The sequence below is a fragment of the Vidua chalybeata genome (assembly GCF_026979565.1).
Source record: "Vidua chalybeata isolate OUT-0048 chromosome 37 unlocalized genomic scaffold, bVidCha1 merged haplotype SUPER_37_unloc_1, whole genome shotgun sequence".
In the NCBI taxonomy this organism is placed as follows: Eukaryota; Metazoa; Chordata; class Aves; order Passeriformes; family Viduidae; genus Vidua; species Vidua chalybeata.
In genome coordinates, this window is record NW_026530303.1 from 36,754 (window position 1) to 57,573 (window position 20,820).

The 20,820-nt window shown below is 50.8% G+C and overlaps 3 protein-coding genes across 4 annotated transcripts in view; 2 read left to right on the top strand and 1 right to left on the bottom strand.

Annotated features, from left to right (window-relative positions):
* Positions 1–674, bottom strand: part of PAGR1 (PAXIP1 associated glutamate rich protein 1) — a gene marked incomplete at its 5' end in the record, with an annotated part of 12,710 nt that extends 12,036 nt beyond the window's left edge. Inside the window, one exon of the mRNA XM_053933218.1 lies at positions 483–674. Within this exon, the coding sequence (XP_053789193.1) occupies positions 483–674 (192 nt within the window). The remainder of the gene's footprint in view (positions 1–482) is intronic.
* Positions 666–5,702, top strand: VKORC1 (vitamin K epoxide reductase complex subunit 1). Of its 2 annotated transcripts, XM_053933217.1 has the most exons (4): positions 666–922; positions 2,570–2,679; positions 3,392–3,622; positions 3,770–5,702. In XM_053933217.1, exons 1-3 carry the CDS (start codon positions 768–770, stop codon positions 3,592–3,594), a joined length of 468 nt encoding a protein of 155 aa, XP_053789192.1. In that variant the 5' UTR covers positions 666–767; the 3' UTR covers positions 3,595–3,622; positions 3,770–5,702. The 2 variants fall into 2 exon arrangements, with proteins under 2 accessions (XP_053789192.1, XP_053789191.1); XM_053933216.1 differs by having other exon boundaries at positions 3,392–5,702.
* The window catches only part of BCKDK (branched chain keto acid dehydrogenase kinase), a 27,361-nt gene continuing 11,175 nt past the window's right edge, over positions 4,635–20,820 (top strand). Inside the window, exons 1-8 of the mRNA XM_053933219.1 lie at positions 4,635–4,639; positions 6,740–6,894; positions 10,553–10,722; positions 12,823–12,891; positions 13,549–13,659; positions 16,176–16,223; positions 17,844–17,963; positions 19,432–19,530. Coding sequence (XP_053789194.1) covers positions 4,635–4,639; positions 6,740–6,894; positions 10,553–10,722; positions 12,823–12,891; positions 13,549–13,659; positions 16,176–16,223; positions 17,844–17,963; positions 19,432–19,530 — 777 coding nt within the window. The remainder of the gene's footprint in view (positions 4,640–6,739; positions 6,895–10,552; positions 10,723–12,822; positions 12,892–13,548; positions 13,660–16,175; positions 16,224–17,843; positions 17,964–19,431; positions 19,531–20,820) is intronic.

Genomic DNA, 20,820 nt, shown 5'->3' on the forward strand with positions numbered 1-20,820 from the left:
CCGGCGCTCCCAGTTTGATCCCAGCACTCCCAGTTTGATCCCAGTTTGATCCCAGCGCTCCCAGTTTGATCCCAGCGCTCCCAGTTTGATTCCAGTCTGATCCCAGTTCGATCCCGGCGCTCCAGTTTGATCCCAGTTTAATCCCAGCGCCCCCAGTTCAATCCCAGCGCTCCCAGTTCGATCCAGTTTGATCCCAGCGCTCCCAGTTCGATCCCAGCGCTCCCAGTTTGATCCCAGCGCCCCCAGTTTGATCCCAGCGCCCCCAGTTCAATCCCAGCGCTCCCAGTTCGATCCCAGTCCGTTCCCGGTGCTTTATTTCTCTCCCTGAGGGAATCTCCCACCATTTCCCTCCCCCCCTTCCCCCCTCCCCTCACGGCGCCGCCGCCATCTTGCCCCGTGACGTCACCGCGACCCCTCCCCAACCATCCCCTCCCGTCCCCGCCAGCCCCGCGACCCCCGGGACCCCTCCGGGCCTCACTCACCGAGCGCCGCCCTTCCCCCAGCGCCTCCGGGGGGCTCCGAACCGGCGGGGCCGAGCCCGAGCCCTCACTCAGCTCCCCGCCGCCATCTTGGCCGCGCTCCCGCCATTTTTTATTCGCTCCCTTCCCTCCCTTCACGCCACCGCGCCTGCGCAAAGCGCGCAGAACTACACCTCCCACCAACCCCCGCGGTGAAACCGGAAACAAGGCGGAACCTTATCGCTGCTGGCCAATCGGCGGAGAGGGGAGGTGGGAGTGGCAGCGGCGCCGCCCAATCGGGGCTGAACGATGGCGGCGGCGCTGCGGGCGGCGCTGTGTGTGGCGGGCGCGGCGCTGTCGGTGTACGCGCTGCATGTGGAGCACGAGGCGGCCAGGGACCCGTCCTACCGAGCCGCCTGCGACCTGGGGCCCTCCGTGTCCTGCACGCGGGTGTTCTCCTCCCGGTAAAAGCACCGGGAACGGCCCGCGGGCAACGGGAGGGGGCGGGCGGGAACGGCAGTGGGCGGGGCTTGCGTGAGGCGGCGGCCAATGGTGGTGAGGGGAAGGGCGGGCCGCTAGGGGGCGCTGCTGGCGGGAACGGGAGTGGGCGGGGCTTGCGTGAGGGAGCGGCCAATGGCCGTGAGGGGAGGGGCGGGGCGGGGAAGGGGAGTGGGCGGGGCTTGCGTGAGGGAACGGCCAATGGTGGCGAGGGGCGGGCCTCGTGAGGGCAAATGGGCGGGGCTTTGGAGGGATTACGGGGAAAGGGCGCGTCTTATTTAAGGGGCGGGGTTTATGTTAATTAGACCCATATATGGCATAAAGGTGGGCGCTGTACATCCATATATGGGCATGGAGGAGTGGCTTGTGTCCATGTATGGTCACAAGGGCGTGGTTTGATGTTATGCCCATATATGGATGTGAAGGTGTGGCTTCAGATGATGCCATATATGGCCAAGAGGCCGTGGCTTATGTTTGTATTCATGAAGGGGGAGGGGCTTGTACCAGTTATGTCCATATATGGGCATGAAAGTGAGGGTTGTGTCCATATAAGGTCATAAGGGTGTGGCTTGTTGGTTGTTTCCACATATGGGCATGAAGGTGTGATTTTCATAATTTATTTCCATATTTGGGCATGAAGGTGTGGCTTGTGCAGGTCATTTCCATATATGCATATGAAAGTGTGATTTGCATAGTTTCTTTCCATATATGGGCATGAAGACATGGCTTGTGTTGGTTATTTCCATATATGCATATGAAAGTGTGATTTGCATAGTTTATTTCCATATATGGGCATGAAGGCATCATTTGCATAGTTTATTTCCATATATGGGCATGAAGGCGTCATTTGCATCATTTATTTCCATATATGGGCATAAAGGTGTCATTTGCATAGTTTATTTCCATATATGGGCATGAAGGTATCATTTGCATTGTTTATTTCCACATATGCATATGAAGGCATCATTTGCATAGTTTATTTCCATATATGGGCATGAAGGCATCATTTGAATCGTTTATTTCCATATATGGGCATGAAGGCGTCATTTGCATAGTTTATTTCCATATATGGGCATGAAGGCATCATTTGCATCGTTTATTTCCATATATGGGCATGAAGACATAATTTGCATTGTTTATTTCCGTATATGGGCATATGAAGGCATCATTTGTATAGTTTATTTCCATATATGGGCATATGAAGGCATCATTTGCATAGTTTATTTCCATATATGGGCATATGAAGGCATCATTTGCATAGTTTATTTCCATATATGGGCATGAAGGTGTCATTTGCATCGTTTATTTCCATATATGGGCAGGAAGGCGTCATTTGCATAGTTTATTTCCATATACGGGCATGAAGGCGTGGCTTCTGCTCTCTGCCAGATGGGCGTGTGGCCATGTTCTGCCCATATATGGCTATGGAGGCGTGGTTAACCACAGCTATGACCATATATGGGCATGAACAAGTGGGGTTGGCTGTGGGGGTGTGGCTTAAAGACCAGCAAGGGGCGTGGCTTACCCACCTGTGCACACCATATATGGGTACGGGGGGGTGTGCCTGCCTGGCTTCGTGGGCGTGTCTCGGTGTTGCCACGCCCCTTTTGCAGGTGGGGGCGTGGCCTGGGGCTGGTGGAGCCGGTGCTGGGCGGGGACAGCGCCCTGAACGTCCCCAACGGCGCCATCGGGCTGCTCTTCTACCTGCTGCAGGGGCTGCTGGGTAATAACGGGGACCGGGGGCACTGGGGGGACTGGGGGGCACTGGGGGGACTGGGAGGGAACTGGGGGGACTGGGAGGGGACCGGGGGGGACTGGGAGGGACTGGGAGGGGATTGGGGGGACTGGGAGGGGATTGGGGGGGACTGGGAGGGACTGGGGGGACTGGGAGGGGATTGGGGGGACTGGGAGGGGATTGGGGGGCACTGGGAGGGACTGGGGGGACTGGGAGGGGATTGGGGGGACTGGGAGGGGATTGGGGGGCACTGGGAGGGACTGGGAGGGGATTGGGAACTAGTGGGAGGGGATTCAGGGAACTGGGAGGGATTGGGGGGACTGGGATGGACTGGGACAAACTGGGAGGGACTGGGAGGGATTGGGAACTAGTGGGAGGGGATTCAGGGAACTGGGAGGGGATTGGGAGGGACTGGGAGGGGATTCAGGGAACTGGGAGGGGACTGGGAGGTGATTGGAGGGACTGGGATGGACTGGGTCAAACTGGGAGGGGACTGGGGGGACTGGGAAGGGATTGGGGGGACTGGGAGGGACTGGGAGGAACTGGAGGGACTGGGGATGAGATGGGAACGAACTGGGCACAAACTGGGACAAACTGGGCACAAACTGGGACAAACTGGGGACAAACTGGGCACAAACTGGGACAAACTGGGGACAAACTGGGAACAAACTGGGCCAAACTGGGACACGCTCCCCCGCAGGCGCCTCCCGGGGCCGCGTGGCCGCGGCGACGCTCCTGGCCAGCTCGGCGGTCTCGGCGCTGGCCTCGCTGTGGCTCGGGGCCGTTCTGCTCTTCGGCCTCAGGGACCTGTGCGTGGTCTGCCTCAGCACGTACGGGGTGAACCTGGCGCTGCTGGGGCTCAACCTGCGCCGCTGGAGAGGGCACAAGAGCAAAAGGCACTGAGAGCGACCCGAAACACGGGGAAAACGACCTGAAACCGAGTGAAAAACCACCCAAAACACACTGAGAGCGACCCGAAACACGGGGAAATCCACCCAAAACACGGGAAAAATGACCTGAAACCCACTGAAAACGACCCAAAACCCAGAGAAACCACCCAAAACCTGGGGAAATCCACCCAAAACCGAGTGAAAACCACCCAAAACCCGGGGAAATCCACCCAAAACCGAGTGAAAACCACCCAAAACGCACTGAGAGCGACCCAAAACACGGGGAAAACGACCCAAAACCCGGGGAAAACGACCCAAAACCCAGGAAAAACGACCCAAAACCCGGGAAAAACGACCCGAAACCCACTGAAAACCACCCAAAACACGGGAAATCCACCCAAAACCCACTGAGAGGGACCTGAAACCCGGGGAAAACGACCCAAAACCCAGGGAAAACCACCTGAAACCCGGGTAAATCCACCCGAAACACGGGGAAAACGACCCAAAACCCGGGAAAAATGACCTGAAACACGGGAAAAATGACCTGAAACCCGGGGAAATCCACCCAAAACCGAGTGAAAACCACCCAAAACCCGGGGAAATCCACCCAAAACCTGGGGAAATCCACCCAAAACCTGGGGAAATCCACCCGAAACCCAGGGAAAACCACCCAAAACCCGGGGAAATCCACCCAAAACCTGGGGAAATCCACCCGAAACCCAGGGAAAACCACCCAAAACCCGGGGAAATCCACCCAAAACCTGGGGAAATCCACCTGAAACCCACTGAGAGGGACCCGAAACACGGGAAAACCGACCCAAAACCCGGGGAAAACGACCCAAAAACCCACTGAAATCAACCCGAAACCCGGGGAAAACAACCCAAAATCTGGGGAAAACGACCCAAAACCCAGGGAAATCCACCCAAAACGGAGTGAAAATGACCCAAAACCAAGTGAAAATGACCCAAAATGGAGTGAAACCAACCTGAAACCCACGGAAATCCACCCAATATGGGGTGAAAATGACCCAAAATTGAGTGAAGTCACCCAACATGGCGTGAAGTCCACCCAAAATTGAGAGAAATCCACCCAAAACTGAGTGAAACTGACCCAAAATGGAGTGAAAATGACCCAAAACCGAGTGAAATATGCCCAAAACAGAGTGAGAATTACACAAAATGGACTGAAACTGACCCAAAACAGAGTGAAAATGACCCAAAACGGAGTGAAAATGACCCAAAATGGAGTGAAACCCTCCTGAAGCTACCCAGAACTGAGAGAAACTGACCCAAAACTGAGTGAAAATGACCCAAAATGGAGTGAAATTCACCCAAAACTGCCTGAAACCACTCAGAACTGAGTGAAACCCACCCAAAATCGACTAAAAACAACCCAAAACTGAGTGAAGCTGACCCAAAAGCGAGTGAGAACAACCCAAAACCAAGAGAAAATGACCCAAAAATGATTGAAATCGACCTGAAAAGGAGAGAAACCACCCCAAACCCAAAAACCGACTGAAATCCACCCAAAAACCGACTGAAATCCACCCAAAACCGACTGAAATCCACCCAAAACCGACTGAAAACGACCCAAAATTTGGTGAAACCACCCAAAATTGAGTGAAAATGACAAAAAAAATTAGTGGAATCCACCCAAAATTGAGAGAAACTGACCCAAAGCTGAGTGAAAACAACTAAAATTGAGTGAAATCCACCTGAAACCACCCAAAACTGAGTGAAAACACCCAAAATTGAGTGAAAATCACCCAAAACTGAGCAAAACCACCCAATATTGAGTGAAAATTACCCAAAAGCAACTGAAGATGACCCAAAACCGAGTGAAATCCACCCAAAATTTGGGTATAGGGAGGTAAAGTTGCAGGAAATGGAGGAGAAGTTACATTAAAGTGTCTTAAATGGAGAAAAAATGGTATTAAAGTGATCAAAAGTGGCATTAAAGTGACCAAAAATGGCTTTAAAGTGACCAAAAGTGACACTGAAGTGCCTTAAATGGGTAAAAAATGGCTTTAAAGGGAGCAAAAGTGAAATTAAAGTGTCTTAAATGAGTCAAAAATGGCATTAAAATAATCAAAAATGACATTAAAGTGACCAAATGTGAAATTAAAGTGTCATAAATGACTAAAAAGTGGCATTAAAGTGATCAAAAATAGCATTAAAGTGACCAAAAGTGACACTGAAGTCATTAAAATTTACAGTGGAGCGACCAAAAGTGAAATTGAAATGTCTGGAATTAGCCAAAAATGACTTTAAAGTGACAATAAAGTGTCTGAAACGGCCCAAAAACCGCATTAAAGTGATCAAAAGTGACCACAAAGTGTCTGAAATCCCCCAAAACTGCCCCAAAATTCCTTTGTGGGGCCCCTTTTCCCTCAATTTTCCCCCCAAAAAAAGGAAATTCAGGATTTGGGATTCCCTTTTCCCCTCAATTTTCCCGAAAAAAAAAAAGGAAATCAGGATTTGGGATTCCTTTCCCCCCACCCCCAGTTTTCCTCCAAAAAGGCTCCAGAATTCCCCTTTTTTTCCCTCAATTTTCACCTTAAAAATGCTCTGGGATTCCTTTTTTCCCCCTCAATTTTCCCCCCAAAAAAGGAAATTCAGGATTTGGGATTCCCTTTTTCCCTCAAATTTTTCAAAAAAAAGGAAATTCAGGATTTGGGATTTCCCTTTTCCCCCTCAATTTTCCCCCCAAAAAAGGAAATTCAGGATTTGGGATTCCCTTTTTCCCCTCAATTTTCCCCCCAAAAAAGGAAATTCAGATTTTGGGATTCCCTTTTTCCCTCAATTTTCCCCCAAAAAAAGGAAATTCATGATTTGGGATTCCCTTTTTCCCTCAATTTTCCCGAAAAAAAAGGAAATTCATGATTTGGGATTCCCTTTTCACCCTCAGTTTTCCCCCAAAACGGGATTCAGGATTTAGGATCACCATTCCCACCTCCCAAAAAAAAATCCCTTCATGCACCGGGACGCCTTTCCCCCCTCAAATTCCCCCAAAAACCTTTGATTTAGAGCTTGGGGACCCCTTTTTCCCCTCACAAAAACCCCAAAATCTCTTTTTTTCGCCCCAAAAAACCCGAGCCCCCCTCATACCTCCTCCGCTAAGGGGCGCCGCTTTCCCGCCACTCCCCCGCTCCCCTCAGGTTCCCGCGCGCGCGCACTGCGGCCGGACCGTACCACCCTGAGGGGAACGCGCGGGGGGGGAGGAAGGGAGAACCAAAGCAGGGGCGGGAACGGGCGAGTCCATTGCGAGGCGAACCCGGGGGAGGCGTCGGGGAGGCCCCGGGGCCGCTGGTTGGTGAGGGGGGGGGGGTGGGGGGGGTTTTTTGGGATAAATTTAAAGGATTTTGGGGTAAAATCGAAATGGTTTTTTTGGCGGAAAATTGAAGGGGAAAAGGAGTGTCCGGACACCGGGGCTGTGTTTGGGACACGGGGCTGGGGAGAAGGGGAGGGCGGGGAGGAGGGAATGGAGGAGGATTAAAGGGAAAAAGGGGTCCCTGAGCGGTTTTGGGGGGATTTTGAGGGGAAAAAGGGTCCTGGAGTGATTTTTGAGGGAATTTTGAGGGAAAAAAGGAGTTCCGGGTACTTAAATCCTCTTATAGAGATATCCTGGACCTTCCGAGTTTCTATTTTGGGGTAACTCTGAGGGAAAAAGGGGTCCCTGAGCAGTTTTTGGGGGATTTTGAGGGGAAAAAGGGTCCTGGAGTGGTTTTTGGGGGATTTTGAGGGGAAAAAAGGAGCTCCAGGTATTTAAATTCTTTTATAGAGATATCCTGGACCTTCTGAGTTTCTAATTTAGGGTAATTCTGAGGGGAAAAAGGGGTCCCTGAGCGGTTTGGGGGGGTTTTGAGGAGGAAAAGGGGTCCTGGAGTGATTTTTGAGGGAATTTTGAGGGAAAAAAAGGAGTTCCGGATATTTAAATCCTCTTAGAAAGGTTTCCTGGACCTTCCGAGTTTTTATTTTGGGGTAACTCTGAGGGAAAAAGGGGTCCCTGAGCGGTTTTGGGGGATTTTGAGGGGAAAAAAGGAGCTCCAGGTATTTAAATTCTTTTATAGAGATATCCTGGACCTTCTGAGTTTCTAATTTAGGGTAATTCTGAGGGGAAAAAGGGGTCCCTGAGCGGTTTTGGGGGGATTTTGTGGGGAAAAAGGGTCCTGGAGTGGTTTTTGGGGGGATTTTGAGGGGAAAAAAGGAGCTCCAGGTATTTAAATTCTTTTATAGAGATATCCTGGACCTTCTGAGTTTCTAATTTAGGGTAATTCTGAGGGGAAAAAGGGGTCCCTGAGCGGTTTTGGGGGGATTTTGTGGGGAAAAAGGGTCCTGGAGTGATTTTTGAGGGAATTTTGAGGGAAAAAAGGAGTTAAATCCTCTTATAGAGATATCCTGGACCTTCCGAGTTTTTATTTTGGGGTAATTTTGAGGGGAAAAAGGGGTCCCTGAGCGGTTTTGAGGGGATTTTGAGGGAAAAAGGAGTTCCAGGTACTTAAATCTTCTTAGAAAGGTTTCGTGGACCTTCTGAATTTTTATTTTGGGGTAACTCTGAGGGGAAAAAGGGGTCCCTGAGCGGTTTGGGGGGATTTTGAGGGAAAAAAAAGGGGTCCTGAACCTTTTAAATTTTGATTTTGAGGGAATTTTGAGGGATAAAGGGATTGCGGACATTTAAAATCCTCTTTTTTGGAGGGTCTGAACCTTTTGAGTTTTTATTTTGGGGAAATCCTGAGGGAAAAAGAGGATCTTGGATATTTAAATCTTTTATTTTTGTGGAATTTTAAGGGGTTTTGGGGGGATTTTGAGGGGAAAAGGGGTTCGGGTACCTAAGTTGTTTTTTGGGGGGATCCTGGAGGTTCTGTTTTGGGAAATTTTGAGGTGAAAATGGGAACTTTTGAGGTGAAAAGAGAGAAAAAAAGGGATTAATCCTCTTTTTTTAGGGTTCTGGACCTTTTACATTTTGATTTTGGGGGAAACTCTGAGGGGAAAAGTTGTTCTGGGGCAGTTTTTGGAGGGATTTTGAGGGAAAAAAGGGATCTCAGAGCTGGTTTTGAGGTGATTTTGAGGGAAAAAGGGTCCTGGATATTTAAATCCTTTTTTATTTTTGAGAAATTCTGAGGGGAAAAAGGGATCCGAGGCAGTTTGGGGGGAATTCTAAGGGAAAAAAAAAGGTTCTGGACCTTTTACATTTTGATTTTTGGGGAAACTCTGAGGGGAAAATGGGTTTTGGATGCTTAAATCCATTTTTTTAAATTATTTTTTTGAGGAATTCTGAGGGTGAAAAGGGGTCCCGGAGTTGTTTTTGGGGGGATTTTGAGGGAAAAAGGGGTTTTGGATATTTAAATTCTCTTTTTTTTGGGGTTTTGAACTGTTCTAATTTTGATTTCGGGCAAACTGTGAGAGGAAAAAGGAATCGTGGATAATTAAATCATTTTCTGGGAGGGATTTTGAGGGGAAAAAGGGGGATTTTGGACAGTTAAATCCCATTTTTTGGGGAGAAACTGAGGGAAAAAAGGAGATCTGGGACCCCTGAGGGCTTTTTGGGGGGTCCCTTGTGGGGTTTTGGGGTTCCTTGTGGGGATTTTGGGGTTCCTTGTGAGAATTTTGGGGGATTTTGGGGTTCCTTGTGGGGATTTTGGGGTTCCCTGTGGGATTTTGGGGTTCTTTGTGGGGATTTTGGGGTTCCTTGTGGGATTTTGGGGTTCCTTGTGGGGATTTTGGGGTTTTTTGGGTGGATTTTTGGGTTTTTTTGGGTGGATTTTTGGGGTTTTTTGGGTGGATTTTTGGGCACTTTTGGGTGGATTTTTGGGCACTTTTGGGTGGATTTTTGGGGTTTTTTGGGTGGATTTTTGGGGTTTTTTGGGTGGATTTTTGGGTTTTTTGGGTGGATTTTTGGGGTTTTTTGGGTGGATTTTTGGGCTCTTTTGGGTGGATTTTTGGGGTTTTTTGGGTTGATTTTTGGGGTTTTTTGGGTGGATTTTTGGGTTTTTTTGGGTGGATTTTTGGTTTTTTTTGGGTGGATTTTTGGGTTTTTTTTGGGTGGATTTTTGGGCACTTTTGGGTGGATTTTTGGAGTTTTTTGGGTTGATTTTTGGGGTTTTTTGGGTGGATTTTTGGGCTCTTTTGGGTGGATTTTTGGGCTCTTTTGGGTGGATTTTTGGGCACTTTTGGGTGGATTTTTGGGTTTTTTGGGTGGATTTTTGGGGTTTTTTGGGTGGATTTTTGGGCACTTTTGGGTGGATTTTTGGGCTCTTTTGGGTGGATTTTTGGGCTCTTTTGGGTGGATTTTTGGGCACTTTTGGGTGGATTTTTGGGGTTTTTTGGGTGGATTTTTGGGCACTTTTGGGTGGATTTTTGGGTTTTTTTGGGTGGATTTTTGGGCACTTTTGGGTGGATTTTTGGGGTTTTTTGGGTGGATTTTTGGGCTCTTTTGGGTGGATTTTTGGGTTTTTTGGGTGGATTTTTGGGCACTTTTGGGTGGATTTTTGGAGTTTTTTGGGTTGATTTTTGGGGTTTTTTGGGTGGATTTTTGGGTTTTTTTGGGTGGATTTTTGGGGTTTTTTGGGTTGATTTTTGGGGTTTTTTGGGTGGATTTTTGGGTTTTTTGGGTGGATTTTTGGGTTTTTTGGGTGGATTTTTGGGTTTTTTGGGTTGATTTTTGGGGTTTTTTGGGTGGATTTTTGGGGTTTTTTGGGTTGATTTTTGGGGTTTTTTGGGTGGATTTTTGGGTTTTTTTGGGTTGATTTTTGGGTTTTTTTGGGTGGATTTTTGGGTTTTTTTGGGTGGATTTTTGGGCACTTTTGGGTTGATTTTTGGTTTTTTTTGGGTGGATTTTTGGGTTTTTTGGGTGGATTTTTGGGCTCTTTTGGGTGGATTTTTGGGGTTTTTTGGGTCACTTTAGGCAGATTTTTTTTTTTTTTTGGGGTGCTCTCCCCCCTTTAACCCTTCCCTCCCCTCCCCCCCCTCAGGAGATGCTGCGGCGCCTTTTGGGGGGGGGTCTGCGGGGGGGGGGAGGGGCCCCCCACAATCCCCCGCCCGCGGCGCCGGCGACCAAACCCCCCCGGACCTGGCCCGGGAGCGCTGCAAGGCCGTCACCTCCTTCTACCACCAGCCCGCCATCGACGCCGCCGCCGAGAGGGTGAGACCCCTCCCCGAATTGGGGAGACCCCTCCCCAAATTTACCCGGGATTTGGGGTCGTTTTGGGGGGGGTTTGGGGCTGTTTTGGGGGGGTTTTGGGGCTGTTTGGGGCCATTTTAGGGGGATCTGGGGGGGATTTGGGTCCATTTTGGGGGATTTTAGGGCCATCGACGCCGCCGCCGAGAGGGTGAGACCCCTCCCCGAATTGGGGAGACCCCTCCCCAAATTCACCGGCCATTTGGGGTCGTTTTGGGGGGGATTTGGGGCCCTTTGGGGGGGATTTGGGGCTGTTTTGGGGGGGTTTTGGGGCTGTTTGGGGCCATTTTAGGGGGATCTGGGGGGGATTTGGGGTCTTTGATGTGGCCACCGAGAGGGTGAGACCCCTCCCCGAATTGGGGAGACCCCTCCCCAAATTCACCGGCCATTTGGGGCCCTTTTGGGGGCGTTTAGAGGGGGATTTGGGGCCATTGTGGGGGGATTTGGGGGGATTTGGGGCCATTTGGGGCCATTTTGGGAGGACTTGGGGTCTTTGATGTGGCCACAGAGAGGGTGAGACCCCTCCCCAAACTGGGGAGACCCCTCCCCAAATTTATCGGGGATTTGGGGTCGTTTTGGGGGGATTTGGGGCCATTGCGGGGGGATTTGGGTCCATTTTGGGGGATTTTAGGGCCATCGACGCCGCCGCCGAGAGGGTGAGACCCCTCCCCGAATTGGGGAGACCCCTCCCCAAATTTACCCGGGATTTGGGGCCCTTTGGGGGGGATTTGGGGAGGATTTGGGGCGGTTTGGGGTCGTTTGGGGCCATTTTGGGGAGATCCAGGGGAGATTTTGGGGGGATTTGGGGTCTTTGATGTGGCCACCGAGAGGGTGAGACCCCTCCCCAAACCGGGGAGACCCCTCCCCAAATTCACCGGGCATTTGGGGCCCTTTGGGGGCGGTTTGGGGCCATTTTGGGGAGATTTAGGGGGATTTGGGGCCATTTTGGGAGGACTTGGGGTCTTTGATGTGGCCACAGAGAGGGTGAGACCCCTCCCCGAATTGGGGAGACCCCTCCCCAAATTCACCGGGGACTTGGGGCTGTTTTTGAGGGATTTTGGGGCTCTTTTGGGGCTGATGTTAAGACCATTTTTGGTGCATTTTGCAGGGATTTTGGGCCCATTTGGGGCCATTTTGGGAGGGATTTTTGGGCCATTTTAGGTGGATTTTGGGGCTTTGTTGGGGCTGATTTTAGGGCCATTTTGGGGGGATTCTGGGGCTGATTTTTGGGGACATTTTTGCCTGATTTTGGAGCCATTTTGGGGGGATTTTGGGGCCATTTTTTTGCCTGATTTTGGAGCCATTTTTGGGGGACTTTGGGGCTATTTTGGGAGGGATTTTGGTGCTTTTTGGCTAATTTTTTGGGCCATTTTTGCCTGATTTTGGAGCCATTTTTGGGGGATTTTGGAGCCATTTTTGGCTGATTTTGGCGTCATTTTGGGGGGATTTTGGGGCTATTTTGGGGCTGAATTTTTTGGGCCATTTTTGGCTGATTTTGGAGCCATTTTTGGGACTATTTTGGGGGGATTTTGGGGCTATTTTGGGGCTGATTTTTGGAGCCATTTTTGCCTGATTTTGGAGCCATTTTGGGGCTATTTTGGGGCTGATTTTTGGGCCATTTTTGGGAGATTTTGGGGCTATTTTGGGGCTGATTTTTGGGCCATTTTTGGGAGATTTTGGAGCCATTTTCGGGCTGATTTTTGGGCCATTTTGCCTGATTTTGGAGCCATTTTGGGGCTGATTTTTGGGCCATTTTTGCCTGATTTTGGAGCCATTTTGGGGGGATTTTGGGGCTATTTTGGGAGGGATTTTTGGGCCATTTTTGCCTGATTTTGGAGCCATTTTGGGGCTGATTTGTGGGCCATTTTTGGGAGATTTCTTGTCCATTTTTGGGAACCTTCGGTGTCATTTTCGAGCTGACTTTTGATCTGTTTTTCTGGGAATTTTTCCCGTTTTCCCTTGAATTTGGCCCCACTTTGGGATGGATTTCAGCCCGAATTTGGGGTCCCCCCCTCCCCAAATCTGGAGAAACCCCAAAATCTCCTTTTTTGCCCCCAAACCCAGCCCTCGGTGCGCCTGACCCCCACCACCATGCTCTACTCGGGGCGCTCGCAGGACGGCAGCCACATCCTGGTGAGGGGGGACCCCAAATTTGGGGGGGGTCCCCAAAACTTGGGGGGGGTCCCCGAAACTTGGGGGGGGTCCCTAAAATCTGTGGGGTGCCAAAATTTGGTTTTTTTTTCCTGAATTTTGGGGGGGGAAATGGGTGGAAGGACCCCAAAATTTGGGGGTGAAATGAGAGGGGGGGTCCCCAAAACTTGGGGGGGGGTCCCTGAAACTTTGGGGGGGTCCCTAAAATCGGTGGGGTGCCAAAATTTGGGGTTTTTTTCCTGAATTTTGGGGGGGAAATGGGTGGAGGAACCCCAAAATTTGGGGGTGAAATGAGAGGGGGGGTGACCCCAATTTTGGGGAAAATTTGAAAATTTTGGGGTTTGAAAATTTGAAAATTGAAAAAATTGAGGTGAAAATTGAAAATTTGGGGGTGAAAATTCAAAACTTGGGGGTGAAAATTGAATTTTTGGTGAAAATTGAAAATTTGGAGGTGAAAATTCAAAATTTTGGGTTGAAAATTCAAAATTTGGGGGTGAAAATTGGAAAATTTGGGGGATTTTTGTGCTTTTGGTTGGGCAGAACCCCCGAAAATTTGGGTGAGAAAATTCCCAACTTCCCAGAAAGCCCCGGGGGTTGTAAAAAATGGGGAATTGCCCAAAATTGGGGTTTTTTTGGCAGAAAAGTGCCCGGTACCTGCAGCAGGAGCTGCCCGTGCGCATCGCCCACCGCATCCAGGGCTTCCGGAACCTTCCCTTCATCATCGGCTGCAACCCCACCATCCTGCACGTGGTGAGCTCCAAAAAACCCCCAAAATCCCCCAAAATCCTCCCAAAAATCCCCAAAAATCCCCCCAAAAATCCCCCCAAAAATCCCCAAAAATCCTCCCAAAAATCCCCCAGAAATCCTCCCAAAAGTCCCCAAAAATCCCCCAAAAATCCCCAAAAATCCCCCAGAAATCCTCCAAAAATCCCCCAGAAATCCTCCCAAAAATCCCCAAAAATCCCCCAGAAATCCTCCAAAAATCCCCCAGAAATCCTCCAAAAATCCCCAAAAATCCCCCAAAAATCCTCCCAAAAATCCTCCCAAAAATCCCCCAAAAATCCCCCAAAAATCCTCCCAAAAATTCGCCAGAAATCCCCCAGAAATCCTCCCAAAAATCCCCCAGAAATCCCCCAAAATTCCCCCAAAAATCCCCCAAAAATCCTCCCAAAAATCCCCAAAAAATCCTCCCAAAAATCCCCAAAATCCTCCCAAAAATCCTCCCAAAAATCCCCCAAAAATCCCCCAAAAATCCTCCCAAAAATCCCCCAAAAATCCCCCAAAAATCCTCCCAAAAATCCCCAAAAAATCCCCCAAAAATCCCCAAAAATCCCCCAAAAATCCTCCCAAAAATCCCCAAAAATCCCCCAAAAATCCTCCCAAAAATCCCCCAAAAATCCTCCCAAAAATCCCCCAAAATCCCCAAAAATCCCCCAAAATCCCCAAAAATCCCCCAAAAATCCTCCCAAAAATCCCCAAAAATCCCCTCAAAACCCCCCAAAACCCCCAAAAATTCCCCAAAAATCCCCCAAAAATCCTCCCAAAAATCCCCAAAAATCCACCCAAAAATCCTCCCAAAAATCCCCCAAAAATCCTCCCAAAAATCCCCCAAAATCCCCAAAAATCCCCCCAAAATCCCCAAAAATCCTCCCAAAAAACCCCAAAAATCCCCCAAAAATCCTCCAGAAATCCTCCCAAAATTCCAAAGATTTGCTGCCCTGAAATTCCCAAAATCCTCCAAAAAAATCGGGAAAAAATCGGGAAAAAATTCCCCAAAAATCCTCCCAAAAATCCCCCAAAAATCCCCAAAAGTCCCCCAAAAATCCCCCAAAAATCCCAGAGATTTGCTGCCCTGAAGTTCCCAAAATCCTCCCAAAAAAACAGCGAAAAAATCACGAAAAAATTGGGAAAAAATTGCCAAAAATCCCCAAAACTCCCAAAGATTTGGTGCCCTGAAATTCCCAAAATCCCCCCAAAAAAACCAGCGAAAAAATCGGGAAAAAATTCCCCAAAAATCTCCAAAAAGCCCCAAAATTCCGCAAAAATCCCAAAGATTTGGTGCCCTGAAATTCCCAAAATCCTCCCAAAAAATCGTGGAAAAATCGTGAAAAAATCGCAGAAAAATTCCCCAAAAATCCCCAAAATTCCCAAAGATTTGGTGCCCTGAAATTCCCAAAATCCTCTCAAAAATTCATGAAAAAATTGTGAAAGAATTGTGAAAAAATCACGAAAAAATTCCCCAAAAATTCCCAAAAATTCACCAAAAATCCCCAAAATCCCAAAGATTTGGTGACCTGAAATTCCCAAAATCCTCCCAAAAAATCGTGAAAAAACTGTGAAAGAATCGTGAAAGAATTCCCCAAAAATTCCCCGAAAAATTCCAAAAAATTCCCCGAAATTCCCAGAAATTCCCTGAAAAATTCCCCAAAATTCCCAAAAATTCCCCGAAAAATTCCAAAAAATTCCCCAGAATTCCTAAAACTTCCCCAAAATTCCTGGAAATTCCCTGAGGAATTCCCAAACTTCCCCAAAATTCCCCGAAATTCCCAGAAATTCCCAGAAATTCCCTGAAAAATTCCCCAAAATTCCCAAAAATTCCCCGAAAAATTCCAAAAAATTCCCCGAAATTCCCAGAAATTCCCTGAAAAATTCCCCAAAATTCCCAAAAATTCCCCGAAAAATTCCAAAAAATTCCCCGAAATTCCCAGAAATTCCCTGAAAAATTCCCCAAAATTCCCAAAAATTCCCCGAAAAATTCCAAAAAATTCCCCAGAATTCCTAAAACTTCCCCAAAATTCCTGGAAATTCCCTGAGGAATTCCCAAACTTCCCCAAAATTCCCCAAAATTCCCCGAAATTCCCAGAAATTCCCAGAAATTCCCTGAAAAATTCCCCAAAATTCCCAAAAATTCCCCGAAAAATTCCAAAAAATTCCCCGAAATTCCCAGAAATTCCCTGAAAAATTCCCCAAAATTCCCAAAAATTCCCCGAAAAATTCCAAAAAATTCCCCGAAATTCCCAGAAATTCCCTGAAAAATTCCCCAAAATTCCCAAAAATTCCCCGAAAAATTCCAAAAAATTCCCCGAAATTCCCAGAAATTCCCTGAAAAATTCCCCAAAATTCCCAAAAATTCCCCGAAAAATTTCAAAAAATTCCCCAGAACTCCTAAAATTTCCCAAAAATTCCCGGAAATTCCCCGAATTCCCCAAATCCCCAAATCCCGGGAATTCCCGGCGTTCCCGCCCTGAGCTCTCCCCTCCCCCCAGCACGAGCTCTACATCCGCGCCTTCCAGAAACTCAGCGACTTCCCCCCGGTGAGTCACACCTGGGCACTCACCTGGGCACACCTGGGCACACCTGGGGGGGTAAAAACACACCTGGGCACACCTGGGCACTCACCTGGGGGGGTAAAAACACACCTGGGCACACCTGGGCACACCTGGGCACAGCTGGGGGGGTAAAAACACACCTGGCACACCTGGGAGCACCTGGGAGCACCTGGGCACTCACCTGGGCACTCACCTGGGCACTCACCTGGGCACACCTGGCACACCTGGGTACTCACCTGGGCACACCTGGGCACACCTGGGCACACCTGGGGGGGTAAAAACACACCTGGGCACACCTGGGCACACCTGGGAGCACCTGGGCACTCACCTGGGCACTCACCTGGGCACTCACCTGGGCACACCTGGGCACACCTGGGCACAGCTGGGGGGGTAAAAACACACCTGGGCACACCTGGGAGCACCTGGACACACCTGGGCACACCTGGGCACTCACCTGGGCACTCACCTGGGCACACCTGGGCACACCTGGGCACACCTGGGATACACCTGGGCACACCTGGGGGGGTAAAAACACACCTGTGCACACCTGGGCACACCTGGGGGGTAAAAACACACCTGGGAGCATACCTGGCACACCTGGGGGCACCTGGGAACACCTGGGCACACCTGGGGGGGGGGGACACATCTGGGCACACTTGAGGACACCTGGCCACAGCTGGGCCCTCACCTGGGGGGTAAAAACACACCTGGGCACAGCTGGGCACCTGTCACATTTCTGTCTCATCTGTGTCTCACCTGTCACACCTGTGTCACACCTGTGTCTCACCTGTGTCTCACCTGTCTGTGTCACACCTGTCTCACCTGTGCAGATCCAGGTGTGCAGTGACGAGTCCCAGTGCTGTCACTGTCACACCTGTCTGTACCTCACCTGTCTGTGTCTCACCTGTCTCACCTGTGCTACCTGTGCAGATCCAGGTGCGCAGCGACGAGTCTTAGTGCTGTCACTGTCTCACCTGTCTGTGTCACACCTGCCTGTACCTCACCTGTCTCACCTGTCTCACCTGTGCAGATCCAGGTGCACAGTGACGAGTCCCAGTGCTGTCACTGTCACACCTGTATCTCACTGTCACACCTGTCTGTACCTCACCTGTCTCACCTGTCTGTATCTCACCTGTCTCACCTGTGCAGATCCAGGTGCGCAGTGACGAGTCCCAGTGCTGTCACTGTCTCACCTGTCACACCTGTATCTCACCTGTGCAGATCCAGGTGCGCAGCGACGAGTCCCAGTGCTGTCACTGTCTCACCTGTCTGTATCTCACCTGTATCTCACCTGTGCAGATCCAGGTGCGCAGTGACGAGTCCCAGTGCTGTCACTGTCACACCTGTCTGTACCTCACCTGTCTCACCTGTCTGTATCTCACCTGTATCTCACCTGTGCAGATCCAGGTGCGCAGTGACGAGTCCCAGTGCTGTCACTGTCACACCTGTCTGTACCTCACCTGTCTCACCTGTCTGTATCTCACCTGTATCTCACCTGTGCAGATCCAGGTGCGCAGTGACGAGTCCCAGTACTGTCACTGTCACACCTGTCTGTACCTCACCTGTCTCACCTGTCTGTATCTCACCTGTATCTCACCTGTGCAGATCCAGGTGCGCAGTGACGAGTCCCAGTACTGCGCGTTGCTGCGGCAGCTGCTCGAGGACCACAAGGACGTGGTGACGCTGCTGGCCGAGGGGCTGAGGGAGTGCCGCAGGCACATCCAGGTAACTCACCTGGGACAGGTAACAACTCACCTGGGACACACACACTGCTGGCCGAGGGGCTGAGGGAGTGCCGCAGGCACATCCAGGTAACACACCTGGGACAGGTAACTCACCTGGGACACACACACTGCTGGCCGAGGGGCTGAGGGAGTGCCGCAGGCACATCCAGGTAACACACCTGGGACAGGTAACTCACCTGGGACACACACACTGCTGGCCGAGGGGCTGAGGGAGTGCCGCAGGCACATCCAGGTAACTCACCTGGGACAGGTAACTCACCTGGGACACACACACTGCTGGCCGAGGGGCTGAGGGAGTGCCGCAGGCACATCCAGGTAACTCACCTGGGACAGGTAACTCACCTGGGACACACACACTGCTGGCCGAGGGGCTGAGGGAGTGCCGCAGGCACATCCAGGTAACTCACCTGGGACAGGTAACAACTCACCTGGGACAGGTAACTCACCTGGGACACACCTGGGACAGGTAACTCACCTGGGACAGGTAACTCACCTGGGACACACCTGGGACAGGTAACAACTCACCTGGGACAGGTAACTCACCTGGGACACACACACTGCTGGCCGAGGGGCTGAGGGAGTGCCGCAGGCACATCCAGGTAACACACCTGGGACAGGTAACTCACCTGGGACAGGTAACTCACCTGGGACACACCTGGGACAGGTAACTCACCTGGGACACACCTGGGACACACACACTGCTGGCCGAGGGGCTGAGGGAGTGCCGCAGGCACATCCAGGTAATACACCTGGGACAGGTAACTCACCTGGGACAGGTAACCTCACCTGAGACAGGTAACTCACCTGGGACAGGTAACCTCACCTGAGACAGGTAACTCACCTGGGATACACCTGGGATACACCTGAGATACACCTGAGATACACCTGGGACAGGTAACCCTACCTGGGACACACCTGGGCTACACCTGAGCCACACCCATACACCTGGGGAAGTTCCACCTGAGCCGCACCCACTCACCTGGCTCACCTGTCTTACCTGTCTGCCTCACCTGTCTGCCCTGTCCCTCACCTCTTCCAGGTGACCTCACCTGTCCCTCCTGTCCCTCACCTGTCCCACCTGTCCCTCACCTGTCCCTCCTGTCCCTCACCTGTCCCACCTGTTTCTCACCTGTCTGATCACTCCCTTACCTGTCTCACCTGTCCCTTACCTGTCTCTCACGTGTGTCACCTGTCCCTTACCTGTTTCATGTGTCTGTCTCATGTGTCTCACCTGTCCCTCACCTGTCTCACCTGTCCCTCACCTGTCTCACCTGTCCCTCACCTGTCTCACCTGTATCTCACCTGTCTCACCTGTCTCTCACCTGTCTCACCTGTCTCACCTGTCTGTATCTCACCTGTCTCACCTGTCCCTCACCTGTCTCACCTGTCTCACCTGTCTGTATCTCACCTGTCTCACCTGTCTGTATCTCACCTGTCTCACCTGTCAGGACGAGCGGCTGCTGCGGCCGTTCCTGGACAAGACGCTGACGTCGCGCCTGGGCATGCGGATGCTGGCGGCGCATCACCTGGCGCTGCACGAGGACAAGGTGAGCTCACCTGGGCACACCTGGACAGGTGTGTCCTTATAGACCCTTATAGTGCTCCTATAGCTCACCTGTGCAGGTGTGCATCACCTGGCGCTGCACGAGGACAAGGTGAGCTCACCTGGGCACAGGTGTGTCACACTGCCTATAGACCCTATAGCTCACCTGTGCAGGTGTGTCAGTGCCTATAGCTCACCTGTGCAGGTGTGTCAGTGCCTATAGCCCCTATAGCTCACCTGTGCAGGTGTGTCAGTGCCTATAGCTCCTATAGCTCACCTGTGCAGGTGTGTCAGTGCCTATAGACCCTATAGCTCACCTGTGCAGGTGTGTCAGTGCCTATAGACCCTATAGCTCACCTGTGCAGGTGTGTCAGTGCCTATAGCTCACCTGTGCAGGTGTGTCAGTGCCTATAGCCCCTATAGCTCACCTGTGCAGGTGTGTCAGTGCCTATAGCTCCTATAGCTCACCTGTGCAGGTGTGTCAGTGCCTGGAGCTCACCTGTGCAGGTGTGTCAGTGCCTATAGCTCCTATAGCTCACCTGTGCAGGTGTGTCAGTGCCTATAGCTCCTATAGCTCACCTGTGCAGGTGTGTCAGTGCCTGGAGCTCCTATAGCTCACCTGTGCAGGTGTGTCAGTGCCTGGAGCTCCTATAGCTCACCTGTGCAGGTGTGTCAGTGCCTATAGCTCCTATAGCTCACCTGTGCAGGTGTGTCAGTGCCTATAGCTCACCTGTGCAGGTGTGTCAGTGCCTATAGACCCTATAGCTCACCTGTGCAGGTGTGTCAGTGCCTATAGCTCACCTGTGCAGGTGTGTCAGTGCCTGGAGCTCCTATAGCTCACCTGTGCAGGTGTGTCAGTGCCTGGAGCTCCTATAGCTCACCTGTGCAGGTGTGTCAGTGCCTATAGCTCCTATAGCTCACCTGTGCAGGTGTGTCAGTGCCTATAGACCCTATAGCTCACCTGTGCAGGTGTGTCAGTGCCTATAGCTCCTATAGCTCACCTGTGCAGGTGTGTCAGTGCCTATAGACCCTATAGCTCACCTGTGCAGGTGTGTCAGTGCCTATAGACCCTATAGCTCACCTGTGCAGGTGTGTCAGTGCCTATAGCTCCTATAGCTCACCTGTGCAGGTGTGTCAGTGCCTATAGACCCTATAGCTCACCTGTGCAGGTGTGTCAGTGCCTATAGACCCTATAGCTCACCTGTGCAGGTGTGTCAGTGCCTATAGACCCTATAGCTCACCTGTGCAGGTGTGTCAGTGCCTATAGCTCACCTGTGCAGGTGTGTCAGTGCCT

Excerpts from the sequence above, each read along its gene's own strand:
- VKORC1 (XM_053933216.1), top strand. The coding sequence starts at position 768 with ATGGCGGCGGCGCTGCGGGCGGCGCTGTGTGTGGCGGGCGCGGCGCTG. Across the intron at positions 923-2,569 it reads ACGCGGGTGTTCTCCTCCCG|GTGGGGGCGTGGCCTGGGGC; the intron begins GTAAAAGCACCG and ends CCCCTTTTGCAG. Across the intron at positions 2,680-3,391 it reads CCTGCTGCAGGGGCTGCTGG|GCGCCTCCCGGGGCCGCGTG; the intron begins GTAATAACGGGG and ends GCTCCCCCGCAG.